General features: G+C 38.1%; 1 protein-coding gene across 1 annotated transcript in view; it reads right to left on the reverse strand.

Annotated features, from left to right (window-relative positions):
- Nucleotides 1-13,072: 13,072 nt before the first annotated feature.
- LOC142449130 (suppression of tumorigenicity 18 protein-like) overlaps nt 13,073-20,106 on the reverse strand; it is an 85,319-nt gene continuing 78,285 nt past the window's right edge. The window contains exons 16-19 of the mRNA XM_075550846.1: nt 19,140-19,228; nt 17,253-17,356; nt 16,177-16,320; nt 13,073-13,213 (exon numbers count right to left, since the gene is read on the reverse strand). Coding sequence (XP_075406961.1) covers nt 13,073-13,213; nt 16,177-16,320; nt 17,253-17,356; nt 19,140-19,228 — 478 coding nt within the window. The remainder of the gene's footprint in view (nt 13,214-16,176; nt 16,321-17,252; nt 17,357-19,139; nt 19,229-20,106) is intronic.

Below are 20,106 nucleotides of genomic sequence, written 5' to 3' on the forward strand. Positions count from 1 at the left end.
AACATCCCTCTAGTTCTTTAATGCTTTCTCGGTTCTACCTTACAAATCTGATCCCAGTTCTCCCTTACAAATTGGGCTAGGCCAGAGCATGTTCATTGGCACAGATAAGAGCTCTCATACACAGAATCCAGCACAGACATATCCCTCAGGGATAATAATGGGAATGGTGGTATGCCATGAGGGTAGGGGGAAAGTGGTGGGAGAAAGAGGAGGCCGATTGCACCCCCACCCCCCAGGGTGATGAGCAACAGCATCATGGGTGAAGGGAAACAGTGATGGTGTAAGATATGACAATAATAACAATTTATCAAGGGTTCATGAGGGTGGGGGTGGGAGTTTAAAATGAGGCGCTGATGCCAAGGGCTCAAGTAGAAAGAAAATGTTTTAAAAAAGATGATGGCAACCTATGTACAGATGTGCTTGGATATATGGATTGTTATAAGAATTGAAAGAGCTCCCAATAAATGATTTATTAAAACAGGGATAATAAAGGTAAAACTAAAAATAGTGAGTAAGAAAAAAAGACCACTGTGAATATTAAAAAGGCCAGGGAAGAAATTTTTGTCATGGAACTAGCAAGTGATATATACACCTAGAAGAATTTCAAGTTGGGTCAAGAAGGAGGTCAACTGACCAATATCAAGTTCAATCCAGAATAATCATAATTACATCGATCAATATCTGATAATAAAGCTGTTTGACACACTTGCCTATGGCTAGTGGGCATCTGCCAGCGCCTTAATCATACCAGATGCTCTGCAGATGAGTTTTGAATCCCTACTGTCCGCCACAACCTTCTACAAATTGTGTGTTTGCACTTTAGGCTCTGATACTTTTCACTCTGTCATATTTGAATTTTGTATTTGTTGCTTTTGAATCGCGCAGACTGGTGTGTTTCTTCCACGTGAACCTAGTCGACATTTTAGTTAGCTGACTGCTTGGTTGAATACCAGCTTTGAAGACCCCACACTTTGCTGTAGCGCCCTTATCTTCAGGATCATTTCATGGAGGTGAGTCTGGAGCAGGGCCATGTGATCGGAACTAACTGTTCTTGGATTGGAGCTTGAGTTTGATGGGGGCCCAGAATCCATCTGCTTGTCCCTGTGATGTGCATTAATCAGATTTACTTTGGCTGTCATATTATGACAAAGACCCCATAAAATCGAATAGCATAGACCAATATCCCTCATGAATATAGATGCTAAAATCCTCAAAAAAAAATCCTGGCCAATAGAATACATCAGTATATCCAAAAAAAAAAATTCACCAAGACCAAGTGGGATTCATTTCAGGTATGCAGGGACAGTTTAATACTTGGAAAGCAATCAGTGTAATCCACCACACAAATACGACAAGAAATATAAACCACATGGTACCAATAGATGCAGAAAAGGCATTTGACAATACTCAAGACCCATTTCTGCTCAATACATAAAGTCCCCATGGCATGGAAGAAGCACCCAGCCGGTGTGATCCAAGGATTATAAATAATAAGGTTCAAATCTGAGTAAGGTAATACTATAAGAGCTTAAAATTTGAACCCCTGGTATGCAGAAGGCTTTGACTGACAGCTCTAAAATTTGAGCAGTCTGCTTGGTGATCTATCTTTGGAATGGGCACAAATATGAATCTCTTCCAATCAGTTGGTCAAGTAGCTGTCTTCCATACACCCTTGGCATAGACGAGTGCGTGTTTCCAGAGCTTGGAACATTTCCATTGGTATTCCATCAATTCCTAGAGCCTTGTTTTTACCTTATGCTTCTAGTGCAGCTGGAACTTCTTTCAGCACCATTGGCTCTTGTTCATATGCTACCGAATGAAATGGTGGAATATCAACTAGTTCTTTTTGATACAGTGAATCCATGTTTTCTTTCTCTCTTCTTTTTATGTTTCCTGTATCATTCAATATTTTCCCCATGGAACAATGCTCTATGCAGGAACCGATTGCTCTTTTCCTTATCCTCCCAACATGAGAAACTGATCCCAGTTACAGGTGAGACCTTCTCTGAGGGAGTTGTTTTTAATGTGTAATAATAGAGGTGATGTGTGCATCATGAGCATTAGGGAGACACAGTTGATTAAGGGAAAGGATTAGATTAGGATTAGGTGAGACCAGATGGCTACTTTGATTTGATATTTATCTTTATAGTAGTGATTTTACACAATATTTCTCCTTTTTTATTACTCATTTTATTGGGGGGGGCTCTTACAAATCTTATACCAATTCATCATTAAATTGTATTAAGCACACTTGTCCATATGGTGCCATCCACAGTATAAAATATTTTCTTTCTACTTGAGCCCTTGGTATCAGCTCCTCTGTTTTCATCATGCCCTGGGTACAACATTCCTGCTCAGACCAGCCAATGCACAAAGAGGACTATAGGGCTGGCCCCACCATGAGACACAACATTCCCTCACTGACCCACAGCACTTAGGGGGGCAGCACTGGAGACACTGCCGAGTGCCCAATCTTCCCCATGCACAGCGGGTTTAAACATGAAGGGAGTGCAACAGGACAGCAAGGGGAGCAATCTCTCGGCACCTTCTCCAATATTCATTTTCTGTTTTGCTTCTCTAAATTGGACTAGTTATCAATGTTATGTAATATCTTGCTATTTTGGTTTGCATTTCCTAGATGGCTAGTGACCATGAGCATTTTTTCATGGGTTTGTTATCCATTTGAATGGTATTTTTCATGACCTGTCTGTTTATGTTTTTCCCCACATTTTAATAGGATTAGTTGTTTTTCTTATTGAGGTGTTACAGAAATTAGAAATTAGTATTATTAGAAATTAGTTCCTGGGCCATTGTGTCGTTACGGGAGACTTTTTCCCATCATGGGGGTTTTCTTTTTACTCTTTTGATGAAATCTTTTTATGCATGTAAGTGTCTTATTTTTAATAGATTCTATTGTTTTTCTTCTACCGTATGTTCTTTCTTTAATATATTTGGCAAAATGTGTGTGCCCTGCAAAAGGGCACTTAGGTTGATTCCCATTTCTTCACTGATGATCCTAATAGTTCTGGAATTTACAATTAGGTCTGTGATGCATCTAGAGTGTGTTTTTGTGCAAGCGGTCAGGTGTGGATCCTCTTATCCTTCCGCAGCTGCATATCTAATTTTACTAGCACTGTTTGTGGAAAAGGTTGTCTCTTTTTCATTTAATATTTTTAGGTATTTTGTCAAAACTCAGTTACCGATAAATAAATGCATTTATTTCTAGCTTTTCTCTTGCGTTCTATTGGTCTACACACTTACATTGTACCAGTTGCAGGCTGTTTTGACTACTGTTACTGTGGAATAGGTTTTGGGTCAGATGGGGCTAGGCCTCCCTCTTTGCTTTTCTTTTTAAGAAGTTCTTTGCTTATCCTAGGTCTCTCCCCTCTTCACATGAATTTGGTAATTAGTTTTGCAGTTTTTTTAAAGTAATGAAACTTACACTTGTGTTGGAATTGAATTGTATCTATAGATTTCTCTGGGGCAGTGTTGTTATTTTTCCAGAGTAACATTTTCCTAGCCATTAACATGGGATAGTCTTCCATTTATGTAGGTCACATTTTTTTTGTAGTAATGATCTATAAAATCTTTTGTACAGGCCTTGTATTTCTTCTTTTTCTTCTTTTTAAATCATTTACTGGGGGCTCTTAGCTCTTATCACAATCCATCCATCCATTGTATCAAGCACATTTGTACATGTGTGTTGCCATCATTATTTTTGAAACATTTTCTTTCTACTTGAGCCCTTGTTAACAGCTCCGCCTTTTTCCCCTCCTTCCTTCACCCTCCCTCCCCCATGAACCCTTGATAATTTATAAATTATGACTATTTTTCATGTCTTACACTGACCACTGTCTCCCTTCACCCACTTTTCTGTTGTTCTTCCCCCACCTTCTCCCTACCCTCCTGGTATCACTACTCTCATTATTGCTCCTGAGGGGTTTATCTGTCCTGGATTCTCTGTGTTGCAAGTGCTTATCTGTACCAGTGTACATGCTCTGGTCTAGCGAGATTTGTAAGGTAGAATTGGGAACATGATAGTGGTAGTGGGGGCAGGAGGAGGGAGTAAATATTAAAGAACTAGAGGAAAGTTGTGTTTTGTTGGTGCTATACTGCACCCTGGCTGGCTTGTCTCTTTCATGTGGCCCTTCCGTGAGGGGATGTCCAATTGTTTACAGATAGGCTTTGGGTCTCCAACATGCCCCCCTCCTTGTTTGCATCAATATGATTGTTTACTCTGGGTCTTTGATACCTTATACCTGATTCTATTGACACCTCAGGATTACACAGGCTGGTGTGCTTCTTCCATGTGGGCTTCGTTGCTTCTCAGCTAGGTGGCCACTGGTTTATCTTCAAGCCTTTAAGACCCCAGACACTATATCTTTTAATAGTGGGGCACCTTTGGCTTTCTTCACCGCATTTGCTTATGCACCCATTTTGTCTTCAGCAATCATGTCGGAAAGGTGAGCATCACAGAATGCCAGGTTATTAGAACAAAGTGTTCTTGTGCGGAGGAAGTACTTGAGTAGAGGCCCAATATTTGTCCGCTTGGTGAGGTTTTTTCCATGTATTTAATCTTTTTCTGTGGCTATTGTAAATGCTATTGCATTCTTGATGTCCTTTTCATTGCTCTCTTCACTGGGAAACAGAAATTCAATAGATTTATGCCTGTACATTTTGTATCCTACTACTTTACCAGGTCCCTCAATTATACCCAACAATATTTTTGTGGAGTATTTATGATTTTTTCATATAAAATTATATCACCTTCAAATAATGAAAGCTTCACTTCTGCTTTATCCATTTGCATTTCCTTGCTTTCCTTTTGTTTTTAATATTTCTGGCTAAGACTCCTGGAATGATGTTCAGCAAGAGTGGTGATACGGTATAACTTTGATTCTCATTGTGAGGGGACATGTCAATTTTTCTTCACTGAGTGTGATATTGGCCATTGGTTTTTCATATATAGCCTTTATTGTGTTGAGAAATTTCCTTTTAATTCTATTTTAGTGAAAGGTTTTATCAGAATAGGTGTTGGATATTGTCAATTACCTTTTCTGATCACATGGTTCTTGTTTGTTTCCATGGCAGATTTCATTGATTGTTTTTATGATGTTGAACCATCCCTGCATTCCTGTCATGTATCCAATTTAGTCATGATTAATTATTTTTTTGATATGTTGTTGGAATATATTGGCCAGAATTTTGTTAAGAATTTTTGAATCTATGTTCATGATGGGTAGTTTTCTGTCCTTCTGGATTCTTTGTAAGATTTTTGTATCAGGGTTATGGCTCCTTCAGAGAATGAGTTTGGGAGTTTGCTGTCCCTTTCTATATTCTGGAGCATCTGGTGTAGAATTGGTGACAGTTCTTCTCTGAATACTTTGTAGAAATCCCTCGTGAAACCATTTTGTCTTAGGCTTTTCTTGGCTGGACTTTCTTAGTGACATTCTCCATTTCTTTTTTTGGTTGTTGTTATGGGTCTATTGAAATTCTCTAGACCAGTCTGGGTTGTTTTTTTTTGTTTTTGTTTGTAGATCCTGTATTTCTAGATATTTGTCTAGATCTTTCTTCTAGGATAGAAAATTTGTTGGGATGTACTCTTTCATAGGAATGTGATCTTTTTATTACCTTTGCTTCTATTGTTATATCTTTTCATCTCTAATTCTAGATATTAGTATCTCCTCTTTCTTTTCCTTTATCAAGCTTGCCAATGAATTGTTAATTTTATTAATCCTTTTAGAGAACCAATTTCTTATTGACTTTTCCATTGTTTTCCTATTCATTTATATCTACTCTAATCTTTATGATTATTTCTTCCTGTTGGTTGAAGATTTATTTTCTTGCTAATATTCTAATTGTTGAAGATTCTGTGTTGATTTTAGTTTTCTCCTCCTTTTTCACTTGTGTGTTGATTGCTATAAATTTCCCTCTGATATATATATATATATATTGCTGTGTCCCACAGGTTTTGCTATGTTGTATTCACATTCTCATTTTTTCAAGGAGTTTTAAAATTTCATTCATTATTTGCTCTATTATCCAGTCATTTTTAAGTAGTATGTTAAGTCACCATGTGTTTGACTTTATGTTTTTTCTTTTTTATTGATTTCTAGTTGTATAGTGTTATGGTCTGAGAAAATAGACAGCAGAATCTTAATGTTTTAAATTTTATTAAGGCATGCTTTGTTGCCTAAAATGTGGTCTGTTGGGGAAAAATTTCTTCTCGAGATGGAGAAGAATGAATTTTTTTCTGTTTGGTTGAGTGTTCTCTGTATGTCTAGAAGGTCAAGTTGATTGTGTTGTTTAGTTCTTCTTATTTTGATTGAGTGTGTTTCCCGATGATCTGGTGTACTGAAATCTTCTACCACCACTGCTGAGCTATGTATTTTAAGGTTATTTCATTAGGAAAATATATTTAAGATTATATTTTCTTGTTCTATTATCCCTTTAGTCATTACGCGGTGTCCTTTTTCTTTCTCTCTGTTGGTGTAATGAGTACCTGTTGGGATGCTAACTACAAGGTCAGCAATTCAAAACCACCGGCCACTTTGTAGGAGTAAACAAAGTTTCTACTTCCATAGGCTTGGGAAGTCATAGGGGCATGAAAGTGAGTATGATGTTTTTTCTGTTTTCACTATTCTTTATTTTATTAGAGCAATAATTCTCAACCTGTGGGTTGCGACCCCTTTGGGGGTGGAAAGACCCTTTTATAGGGGTCACCCAATTCACAACAGTAGCAAAATTAGACTTGTGAAGTAGCAACAAAAATAATTTTATGGTTGGGGGTCACCACAACATGAGGAACTTTATTAAAGGGTCATGGCATTTGGAAGTTTGAGAACCACCTTATTAGAGGTCAATTATTAGAGTATTAGTATTAGAGGTTAACATTTCCCTTCTTGAATTTGGGGCCTCCAATTAGCTTGATAATTTTTTTCATTCTTTTTTTTTTTAATCTAGTTTTGTCTTCACATTTAAGCTGTCTCTGTAGGTGGCATACTTTCTAATCCACTTTGTTTCTCTCTGTCTCTTGACTTCTTGACTGTGCATTGAATCCACTGATATTAAGTATCACTATTTATTTCACTACTTATATGTATGGGGTTTGTTGCTGTTATTTTCCTGTGAGGGCTTTTTAAAAAATAAGTTTATTTGTTTCTTTGTTATTCCTCTATTCCCTGTTATTTCGAGTACTGTTTCAATTGCGTAGAGTTCCCATTGTTGTTGCTTTGTATGTTACTCTTAGGTCTCTCTACTATTGTAGATTCACTATCCAAAGTGCTCCCATTAATATTTTCTGTAAAGCTTGTTTCCACAAATTCCTTCAATTTTTCCTCTTCTGGAAATATCCTTGATTCTCCCTTGCACATGAGGGGTAATTTTGCTGAATGTAGAATTATTGGTTGGCATTTAAAATATACATTTTTAATATTTTATAAATAAAATAAGTGTTACCTTTTTATTACATATGGTGTATTTGATATATTTTACTGACTTGTTTTCTTCTCTTCATGGTTTCTGCTGAGGAGTTCAATTTGCTCTTCTTATTTTTCTTTCATGTGTGACTTCTTTTCCTCTAGCTGCCCCAGAAGTTTCTTCTTTTTCTTGAAATTGCAGGGATACCTAAGATCTTTCTTCTTTGCCAGGGGATGGGGATAACTGTGGCCTTCCTTGCTGGGTGTGAATCACATCCAGAGCCTTCCTTGCCAGATTGGAGGGGTGGGGAGCATCAAAGGCCTTCCATGCTGGGTCTTTGGGATGGATGGGGTCTTTCTTGCTGGAATGCAGGTACAGCTGCAGAATTCCTTGCTTATGCTACTGGATTCTACGGCTTTCCCTTTGGGGCCACAGGTGCAACTTGGGTCTACCTTGCTAGGCCCCAAGGATATCTGGGGCCTTCCTTGATTAGGGATGATTTGGGTCTTCCTGGCTGGGTTGTCAGGCCTGTAGGGCTGTCCTTTCCCAAGAGCAGTGTTTGGCAGAGCCTACCTTTCCGAGTGGCAGTAATGACTGGAGCAATGACCTTGCAAGGGGGCAGGGTTATTAGTTGCTGGATTGACCAGGACAGCCTGTGCTGGGAGAGCAGGCCTAGGCAGGACCTCACTTTCTAGTTCCCAGGGACAACAGGCCTTCCTAATTGGGGGGAGGGACAGCTGGGCCCTTCCTTGTCCAGTCACAGGGACATCTACCTTGTTGAGTCTCAGACACAGCTGGGAACTTCCTGCGTGGAGGATGGCCAGAGCCTTCCTTCTGGGGGAAGAATGTGATAGTCTGTTGAGGTTTTCTTGAGATTATTTTTAATGGTAATGTATGTGATGCTTTGGCTTAGGTGATTCAAACTCACCAGCCTCGCTGCAGGATTCAAAGGTGAGGCTGTTTACTGATGTAAGTAGACGGATCATCTCAGAAACCCTATATAGGGTTGATAGGGATTATAAACAAGGGGATGGTACTGAGTTTGGTTTTTATGTGTGTAAAAGGAGACTGGTGGTGAAGTGATTAAAGCACTGGTCTTCTAACTGAGAGGCCCATGGTTTGAATTCACTACTGTTAAATGGAGGAGATATGCATTCTTCTTCTGGGAATATTAGAGCAATGGAGATATTCTCTGTCCACGTGGTTACTATAAATTTAAAACTACTCAAGGCAAGGTCCTTGGGTTTTTATGGTTTTATGTGTCTAAAGAGACATGACACACAGATTTTTAAACCAAAGTAATAAAATATTTATGTTCCATAACAAGAAGTTTGTTTAAACTTTTCAAGTGGGTAAAATAAAAGAATCATTATCCCCTTCTTTTCACTCAGGATGTGGATTCAATTCAAAGCATCAGAGTTCTGTGTCTCTATTCCTGGATCAACTGTCTCCATTGGTAATCTGATCCGACAATTCTCTGACACTACCTTTGGTGATCTGTAATAGGCTTGTGGAAATGTGGACCTTTCAGGTTGTCAATTTGTCTTATAATCCCCTCTCCTACATCCCAGGGCTTTTCATTTCTTTCTTCTATGGAGTTTTTAGTTTGTTTTCTTTTAAATATGGTAAATTCTGGGTTCATGTTTAGTCTTACCTCCATGCTGGGGCCTTCCTTCTGGGGAAAGAATGTGATATTCTGTTGAGGTTCCTTCTGCTTGCAATATGTCCATCTAACACATACTGGTATTTTCCCTGGGAAATAAAAATTAGTAAGCTTCCCTGGGACTTCATGTGCCCTTTGATCTGTAAGAATGTTATTATTTCATCATTTTTTAAGTAGGCTGAATGGACACTGAATTCAGCAAATGGGCATCACCCATTGTAGTTAGATGCTGTTGAATGGCTGCTGACTACTGGTGATCCCGTGCACAATGGAGTTAAATGCTGGCCAACCTGAGCCATTACAATAGCTTACAGGGGAAAGTTGACTGATTTACAGATGTCAGGTAACCTGGCCTTTCTCCTAGTGTATCTTAAGCTTGAAGATCCATTGATTCTTGTTCAATGTAGCAGCAACAGAAGCTTCGAGTGGCAGACAGGTGAGTTTTGTATTTGAGGTGCTTTGGCTGGGAATTGAATCCCAAGTTCTGGAATGGAAGGTAAAAATTCTACCACTCCAAGTTGACATTATATGACAAATTATGGCACAGATGTGCCCTAATTACACATCTATTAAAGGCAAGGTTGGATACTCGTTGTCTGTCTTCTTCTTTTTTGGGGGTACTGTTTTCCACTTCTCTGTGACATGCTGTGAGCTGTGACAGTGATGTCACTAAATATGTATGAGATCCCAGGCATGGCAAGCTGCACAGACTCTGTCAACGATGGATGAATAACTTGACTGGACCGCTTCTTATTGAATAAGCCACTCTCACAGGAGATCATACACTTGTGATGTATCGACAAAGATCAAAGGAATGCTGGTGTGTAATTGGTTAACCATTAGCTTGTAATCTATGAGGTCAGTGGCTCAAAACTACCAGCTGCTTCATGAAAGAAAGATGAAACTGCCTGCCCCTGTAACCATCTCCGGTCTCAGGAACTCCATGGAGTTCTACTCTGTTTTATAGGATTGTTATGGGTCTGCATCACATTGTCGGCAGGGGATTTTTTTACTTGTCAAAAATGGCTTTGGTGGTTAAAGAAATATCTTGTTTTCGTTACCCACTGAAGGCTCCTGTAAGCTCTCTCCAAGTCCTGTCCTGGTTTCTCTGGGAAGTTAGACTTCCCTTCAGCCAATTTTGCTTCATTATGTGCATTACATGGTTTTATTATAATAAGGATAAGTGGCAACCATTTTTGGATATATTGAATCTGGGCAGATGCTGGAAAATTTAAATGGACTACTTGATATTAGATAAGAAAATACAGTCACAAGAGTTTCTGTAAAAATAATGATTTTCTAAAATTTAATAAGTTCAAGAGTCTTGCATAAATATATCCTCTACACTCAAAGCAATTTTGAAATCAGACAGGTGAAGCCTATATCTCACTCCTTTCGAGATCCAGATGTTTTCTTGCTAGTACTAGATATTTCTTGCCTATGTCATAGGTATCACTGGTCCTGTATGTACCAAGTCAAAGACTATGAGGACTCTCCAAGAAGCCAGATTCTTTTCCTTTCAGGGGACAAGAGTGGGCCAAACTGACTGGCGTGCAGAAATAACACGCATTGGAGTCATTACAGTTGTGAGTTTCCCCTCCTCCTGGGAAGGCCCTCCCTCTGAGACTGAGCCTGAAAAGCCTCGGAGGACTTGAAGGGGTCATGATCCCTTTCTCCATGGAATGCGTGAGAAAGAACACAACCGAATTCATTATCAATGTTTATTTCCTACCATACACCAAATGTACAGCACTGAACACAATTCTGTTGCTTTGATGTAAGAAATATTAATTGTTTGAAGAAACGGTGTACAAACAAACTACTTTAAATAAAAAATGCATACATCATTTTTTTGTTTACAAAAGACCCAATTTACAGTATTGAAAAAATTACGGCAAAAGAAAAAAGTTCAGCACACATTACAAAACACATCAACTACAAAGGAGGCAAATAAAATGCGAATATACTTTACAAAACATCCTGTCAAACAATCCAAACACAAATAAATTAGCCTGAAGTCAAACAAAATGATAGCAATAAATACATAGGTTGGTAAGCAATTTCATTTAAATTAAATATATAACAAGCTTGTTAAAATATTTAGCAAATTAAACTTTTGCCTTTATAATAAGTGAACTCATTTGTCTGCGTCTATCAAGTACTGTATAGCAAAATGTTTGCAAGTACATAGCTTTAATAGAAAATTTGTTTGGTGTCCCACTTATAATAGACAGCACATTTGATAGATCTTTTTAAAAAATGGATTTTTAAATAAACACCATTCCTATCTAAAACAGACATCTCATTTTCACTAAACTAAGAGTCAAGGGTTCACATGAACCCCCAAAGCAAAGATAGAGCCCCACTTAATGCATAATAAAGACTAGCATTTCATGAGTGTGGAATTACAGCTGAGTGATACTTTTAATTTGTGCCGATAAAAGTGATAACAGTGGAATATACCAAGCCTTTGAATGCCATCACATTCAATCTAAATATCAATGAGGCTAATAAAAAATAAACACTTTTGTCATAGCACAGTAAATTAAGTCCACACTAAGGTCATGTGTACGTTTACACAGAGGCACATCTGCACATGAGGTGTGTGTGCATACCCAAAAGGCAGTTTAGCTGGTTGTCTATACCTTTTTATTAAAAAAAATAAATATAAAAAAACTTTTGAAATAATGCTTAACTACTTACAATCCCTGAAATAGACATTGCCTTTACTATAGCAACTACTAAGCTCTGATCCATTCAGAAATTCAAGATTGCAGGCTCAATTTTATGTGTATGAGTGCATGTGAATGGATGTGTGTGTGAGTGTGTGTGTATGCATTTGCACATATTTTGTAGCACTTGGAGTTCTATGGAAATATATATATATTATTAAATTTAAAGTTGTCTTGTTGCTTAAGAGGGAATAAACCAATGTTGACAGCATTAAGGTAATTACCTAGATTGCAGGAGCATGTTTATGCATTAATGTATTTTCCATACTTTTCATTCAAGCCAGTAAGATAAATGCTATTTCAGGGGATATGGTATCTACAGAATTTTCCATTTGGATGCGTTTTTATTTGCTAAGTACAAATCTACATCAATATTGTCATTTGTATATTGTACCAACATATGGCAGGAAAGCTTGGCCGGTCAGATCAAGTTTTGTTTCCCATCTTGGACTAAGAGTTGCCAACTATCTGATATATCTTCAAAACAAACAGACTTATCTGCATCACTGAAAGAGCTTATGTTTTTTAAAAAGGTTTCAAATAAATAATTCATATTAAAAAGTCTTACAGCCAAGTGGAATACGTTGCTGATCTCTGTATTTAATTATTGCTAACAAATTCTCAGGCTGTTTTCCAGGGTACTGTGCCTTTGTGAGTGAGTGACTTCCAGTAGTGGGCGCCATCTGTCTCTTTCACACATCTCACTTCACAGTATAAATTATAAATAGGAAAGCTAGTAACAAGGGGAGAAAAGAACACACATATCATAGTGACCACAGTGCAGTCCTTAGACAAAACTTTTCTCCACACTTAGTGTTTTCTCCTTTAAACCCAGCAAGATATGTGGTTTCAGAATAGCATTTCTATTAAATTCTATTGGAAAATAAGTTAATAAAACACACTTGTAAAAATATGGCTGACTTCACAATGCAGTTAAAAGATAAATAACTCTTTGATTAGAAATAAATAAAATATAAAAATGTCACATTTATTTTACATATGCTTTACAAAGAAAAGCGCAATGGAGAAATAAAATATATGAAAATAAATAAGATCTAACATCTGACTGCATTGCTTATAACCCAAATAGGCTATCAGAGTTTTCCTTTCCTGTTTCTGTCAGCTGGGGAAAAATTAGTGCAATGTTGCAGTTGTATATGCAGTGCAGCAACCTGCGTGCCCCGTTGCACAGGAGCCTCCCCCGTGCCATGTGGAGTCACTGTTGGTGGTGACTGCTACTCCTGGTAGGGCTGTCATCCTACACGTGGATGCCCTTCACTGCCTGCTTGATGCTTTCCAGGAGAGCTTTGCATTCTGGGGAATAGTCCCGCTCCAGATTGCTGTACATGTCTGTGAGTGTATTTACATAGGCTTCAAAATTCTGCTCACTGATAGGCCCCTGCATCAAGACAAAACACAGTGTATCAAGCACAGTGACTTAAGCAAGTTCAGGGACAAGAAAGTTACCTGTGATTCCGGAGTCTGGGAGGGCAGCCAAGGATTCAAACAACAGAAGGAATTTGAGCAGGTAAAACCAGATTGAGTGTGGACTGGGATTTATAAGAATATCATGTTTGTTTTTTTAATAATGGGAGTAGTGCAATACGAAGCTACAGGATTTTATTGTTCCATTCAAAGACATGTAGAACAGCTCATGGGCCCCTCAGGCCTGCAGTACTCTGGACACAGTTTGTGAACAAACTATGTGCGGAAGGTCAGTGTGGACAAGCCTGTGAGGGTGACTTGAACTGAGGAAGCCAGTGACTTTGAAAGCACTGGTTAGGACATTGGGATTTAATGTTGGACCAAGTATTTCACTAAGCAACCATACGGTGGAAAATCTCCCATCTCCGTTCTCAGATACCATTATGATCATTTTTTTCCCTTGGCACTCATTGTAAATATATTTTGATGTCTACAGTCTATTCTCCAGTGGAGTATCAGATTTACAAATGTAAAGATCTGTCCATGCTTGTTTCACTTATGTGTGTGCAATGGTTTTTATTTGTTGCTGTTGCTTAAGCTGGTGCTTCCAAGATCGGGCATAATCAATGTGTGCAACTTGAAGGTGTGAATGAAAGAACGTGGATGGTACTCATTGAAGGGGACTCATCTAACTCGAGTGCCTTTATTTCCCCATCATTTTGATAGATAATTAAACAAAGACATGCAAAACCCAGGGTTGTGTACCTCACTTGAAGGAGCGTTTGAAAGAAGGACTTGAAAAAGTCTAAATTGTTCTTGCTATTGTTACTATTTAGGATGTAAATGCTCTAAATGTGAGAATTATATAACCGTGCTCAGCAAAGTAGCAATCTAAAGTACAGTGTTTGCATAATAAGGATTTCCTGCTCTCCTGTCCCATGTTGGCTACCTTTGCTACGCTGTTTGTGGAGAACCATCATAAGGTCTCAATGAACCTCTGTGGAAAATCATCAGAAACAGCTGGATTGGATGAAGAAGAATGCAACATCAGGATCCGAGGAAGGCTAATTAACCATCGGCCACATGCAGATGACACAACACTGCGGAAATTGAGGGTGAATTGAAGCACTGGTTGATGAAGGTCAAGGATTTCAGTCTTCAATGTGGTTTATAGCTCAATGCAAAGAAGACCCAAATCCTCACAACTGGACCAACAGATAACAACATGATAAATAGAGAAAAGTTTGAAATTATCACAGATTTTGGATCCACAACCAATGCTTATGGAAGCAGCAGTCAAGAGATCGAACAATGTTTTGCGTTGGGTGAATCTTCTGCAGAAGACTTCTTTAGAGTGTTCAAAAGCAGGGAGGGTTACTTTGAGGACTAAGGTGTGCCTGACCCAACCCATGACCTTTTCAATGACTTCACAAGCATGTGCAACTTGGCCAATGAATAAAGGAGACTGAAGAAGAATCGATCCATTTGCATTATAATGTTGGGGAAGAATATTGAAAGTACCAATGACTGCCAAAATAACAAACAGATTTGTTTAAGAAGTACAACCAGGATACTACTCCTCAGAGGCAAGGCTGCCAAGGCGTCACCTCACGGATTTGGGCTATGTTTTCTGAAGAGAACCGTCCCTGGAGGAGGGACATTATGCCTGGTCAAGCAGAGGAGCTGCAAAAGGAGGGACCCCTTTGACAAGATGCATCGACACAGTGGCTGCAGCAAGAGCTCAAGCACAGGAACATTTGTGAGGACGATGTAGGAGCTGGCAGTGCTTCTGTGTGCATAGAATCGCTCTGGATCACAACCAGCTTGATGGCTCCGACCAACAACTGTGCCCAAGACCGTATGTCCTGGACTAGCTTCGGAAACTTCCGGAGTCGCGTTTATTCCAACTTGACAATGAGAGTAACAGTACTCCCTTGCTAGTGTTTTTGTGAACATTTTATATAAAAATCACCATACGAAATTCCTTGTTGAAGTTTTGATAGCAGAAGGGTTATGCATTGAGCTGTTAATGGCAGTGACAGCAATTTGAATCTACCATGCACTCCACTGGAGAAAGATGAGGCTTTCTGTCCTGGGAAAGATTTCTGATCTTGGAAACCCAGAAGGGCAGTTTGATTATGTCCTGTATGAGTGCTATGAGTTGGAATCAAATCAATGGCAGTGAGTTTTTGGTTTGAGTAAAGAAAATGTTCAGGAAAATGAATTTAAGTTAACAAATGGACAAATTTTAATAAATGATATTATTAATACTATTCAGTAGTTGTAGTAATATTAGAAATTAAACAATATTTTTGTGATCTTTGTTACTATATTATTGATTAAAGTCACTCAGTGATGTAGCTTAACTTAAAAAGTTTATATGTATTAAACTATAAAGCAAACTAATATTCTGTAATTCTAAATGATTGACATATGTAGAATATATATTTAGATTTGGAAAGTAAGGATGATTTACTTACTTTTGTGATTTTCATTCTATATGAATTCCAAATGAGGTGAACTCAAGAATGTTCTTCAGTGTGAAGGAAGCATCAAGTCTTTGGGAAATTAAATTTATTTTGTAGATTTTGAGTTGGTCAATGAGGAGTAAGGTTAGGTCCCAGATTTTATAAATTGTGAAATGTTTACCTGGAACATATTTTTAGTGAGGGAACTACAGCCTTTCACTTTCAGACTACATTATGAAATAAGTGTCATGTACACTCTCAGTCTAAATCCTTCCATGCTATCATGGTCAGTATGATTTACGTATACTGTGGATGCATATCAGATGCACAGGGCGATGCCTGCAGTGATAAGCCATGGTAACTCTGTGGCTGTTGGCAGCTTCTGTGAACGTAAGTATCTCTAACTGCAGCATGTAAAAGTGGCCCCTCAAGCCCAGCATGGGACAAGAGCGTTTTTGCTGGGACTCACCATCTGTGGGAGCTGGATGTCAGCAAGGCTAGAAATGAGTGCTTGACTCAAGCCGGCCAGCTCCTTCAACAAGCTCTCGTTGCTCTGTTCGATAAGTTTGTTCTCCTCCTCTATGGTTTTCAAGTTGCTCTCCATGGATGTGATCTATAATGGAGACAGGCGGGGTGGGGTAAGAATGCCTTCTTCTTGAGGGAAATTCATTGTCACAGACCTAAAACTGCTTCTTTTCGTAGAACTGGGATGTCAGCCATAGGGCTCTGAGGTTTGGATACATAATAGCCTTGCCCACAGACAGAGGGAGTGTATCCGAAAATGAATTAATACAGATACGGTTAGATTAAAATTTAACATGCTATCATTTACTTTCCTTTTGATCGTTCTTAATTAGTTCCAGTCATTTTCTGCGTTCTTTTGGGTTGAGATTTTTGCGTGTTTCATTTTGTTATTTTTGTTAGGGTTTTTCAATAGGCTTTTCTTTATATGAAATCAAGCACGGGTAATTCTGTATAGAAAGTAACTAATAACAATAGTTTCTTAAGGGGAGAAGGGGCTAAATGGAGAGGTAATAACAATGAGTAAAACAATGTAGAGAATGGTTTCAAATTGATTGCGGTAATGATTAACAATCTTTTTAGTATACTTAATCAATATATTATAAAAATATTTTTAAAAGCTCTGATTCTAATAAATACATATTCGGAGATAACAGAAAAAATTAAAGAAATAAAAATATGCCTTGATTTCTTGGATTTTAAATGAACACATTTATCTTCTGATCACATTTAAAGAAATCACTTTTAACTCTATACAATTGTTTATTTATGAGATTATCTGTGTTATTTGATGATAAAACTCTGAAAATACTCAGAAAAACCTATGAGTAAATTTGCCTACAGCATCAAATCGGTGATGACCTGTTCTTCTATTTTTTTTTAAGTAAGAGTGTATGAGAAATGCTCAGTATATTCACTACAAAATATCTGTATATTTTCAAGGATAGATTTAAAAGTTCAACATTTTGACTTATTAAGAATTATGATTATAGCAGAGATAACTGATTATTGAATTTTCTTTACCTGGGTCTGAAGTTTCATCATATCTGCTTCAATTTTAAGGTTGGACTCATTTAGTTCCTTTATTTCTTCATCGAGATGCCTTATCTCTTCATCACTCTCTACACCTACAAAGAGTAAGACTCTTAGTTCATCCAGAAATCACACATAAGACTGTCACTATTTGTGGCTTGCTAAGTGAAAATCAGACATTAGTTTGAACTCCTAGACATTTCCCCAAAGTCATACATATCCATGACTGGAAAAAAGTGAATAGAATGAGCAGCAACATTTAATTTCTTAGTAAGAAAGAAAAGAGGAAGTAGGAAAATATACCACTTAAAGCAGTTCCCTTTTACCGCCTGTATTGTCAGATGTTTGTTTTCTCACTTAAACTCTCCTACCACCCTCAGGCCTTGTTGTGTTACATCTGTCATATCCTTTCCAGACAGGCAGGTAGTGAGCCTCAGACAGAGTAAGCCAGGCCACATTAATCACCAAAACCAAACACTGCCATCGATAAAGTGCCAGCTCACAGCACTGCCTTGTGGCTTTCTGAGATGACAAATCTTTAAGGAAGTAGAAAGTGTCATCTTTTTCAAATGGAGAGGCTGGGGTTTCAAACTATCGATCTTTCAGTTAGCAGACATTTGCCACCAGAGCTCAACCCCAAATAACTCGCTTGAGTTTAAGTGGCAGAGACAGAATGAGAGTGCAAAGCCCCTTTCTCTAGACCCCACGGGTTCTCTACGCAAATGCTGCAAGAAGAGTCGGGACATCGATTATGTATAGTAGTCAAGTTCTCTGTGTAGCTGAGGTGGACCTTATAGACCACAATTGGTGAGAGCTGGGAGGGCAGGCGTGGGTATAGAATCCTAAGGTACACAAGAGGGGGTTGAACCTGAACTTAGATAATAAACAATGGAGAGGAAAGAACAGAGGTGTGGGTTGATGCTATCCTTCAAACTTGTTCTTGAACTTGAGAGACTTTCTCTTTTGTAAAATAAATAGTATCTATGTTGTGAGTATAAATAACACAACATGTAATATGCTGAACATAAAGAGGGGCTATTTTTCTATAGGTTTTTAGAAAACATAAATTTTATTTATTTATACAAATTGAAAGTTATGATTAATCCAAGTGATGACTAATCCCAAGAGATGACCATTAAAAAAGATAAATGTAAACTATTCACTCACACTTACTAAGATTGATTTTATAAAGAAGGACAGGCTTGATATGATTGAAGGATATCCTCATATATTTTCCTAGGTAAGTGTTTTGGGAAATCGTCCATTACCTACTGAAGGTGAACTTTCCCATTCCCTGTTACGGAACAATCCCATATCTAAATAAACACCCAGCACACAGCTACACATGTACAACAGGGGACAGTGCTAAACATAAAAAGAATTACTGTTCCTGGCAACAGGACCTAGATGCAACCTTCCATTCACCACTGCTTCAAAATATAATGTCAAAATTTAAACTGGAAAAATTCAACAGAACACGGCTCATCTGCTTTTGCCCTGTTCCACTACCCAGCTATCAGTTTGTTGCACTGTGGTAGCTTTTGTGTTCCTGTGATGTTGAAAGCGATGGAAAGTAGTAAACAGAACTATAAGAGTGATATAGGTACGTGGCTATAGCAGATGTACTCAGTATATTTGGATCTCTCAGTAGTTAAGATTTTGGCTTTCAGATAATACATATTAGGCTTACACACAAAAATTGTATCTCTGTACATTTTTTATTTGAGGAAAAATTAATGCATCTTTGACTACTTTAGCTACTCAAGGGGTGAAGAGGTGATTTCCAGCAGGACGCCAGGAATCGCACTGGGAGTTTTGCCACATGGGAATGAGGAGCTACAGCTGGCGCTCTTGGCGATTCCCGCCACACATCCTTACCCCCAGTCGCTTTGAGCTTGATGGTCATGAGCTGTTCAGAGACTCCGCCCTTTTTGATGGCCTGTGCGTTCAGAGGACATCCAGATAAACTGCAGAGACAGAAAGGACACTGATGTGTGGAATGTGGAGTCTTTCATCTATAGCTATGTGTTTAAATTCACTTTCTACCAGTCAACGTTTCTCTACACATGGATTGCATCATAATTTTTATAGAAAGCAATGGGTATATACCAATTCAAACAAAAAACAAAAGGTACTCAAATAACCTAAAGCTTTTGTGGGTTTTTTAAAGTCCCAGCATACTGATACTATACAATCATGATGCAATTCATTTGGCTGTGTCATTATTAGTGGTAATTTTATTTTCTGTGAGCCTAGAATGTACATATTACTATGAAAAAGAATTTTTTCAAATTACTCAAAATTCCACGTGTAACATATCTTAACTCTATACAAACAAATAAATCCATTTGTTATGAACTAACTCCCATCAGTATTGGCACAAAATAGTACCACTGGTTATCACCCCTCCTGCTAGATAGAGTTCACTGTTGGAGTATAGGAAAGTTTCTAATGTATTCTTTGACTTTTCACACATTATTGTTCAACTTGAGGAATCACTAGTCTGAAAGGGCAAGGAACCACCATGTCTTTACATGCAGCCACCTCCTGGGTGTTCCGCCCTGTCTCTATGGAGTTGAGCCCTTCACCTGTAGTTACTGCGCTGAACCCAATCTACCTAGTCTGTGGCAACTACAACACTGCTAATGATGTGCTACTAACAATATTAAACAAAGCTTGTTTCTACAGCATATGATCACACGATTTTGTTGTTCCAAGAATCCATTAATTCCTTTGTAATTAATTTTGTTGTATTTTGTAGAAGTTGTTCTATCAAATTCATAGTTACTTGTATTGCTATCAGCCATTTAAAGTACTATTTTTCATAGGAATATAAGTTCAATTC

This window comes from Tenrec ecaudatus, chromosome 5 (genome assembly GCF_050624435.1).
Source record: "Tenrec ecaudatus isolate mTenEca1 chromosome 5, mTenEca1.hap1, whole genome shotgun sequence".
Lineage (NCBI taxonomy): Eukaryota > Metazoa > Chordata > Mammalia > Afrosoricida > Tenrecidae > Tenrec > Tenrec ecaudatus.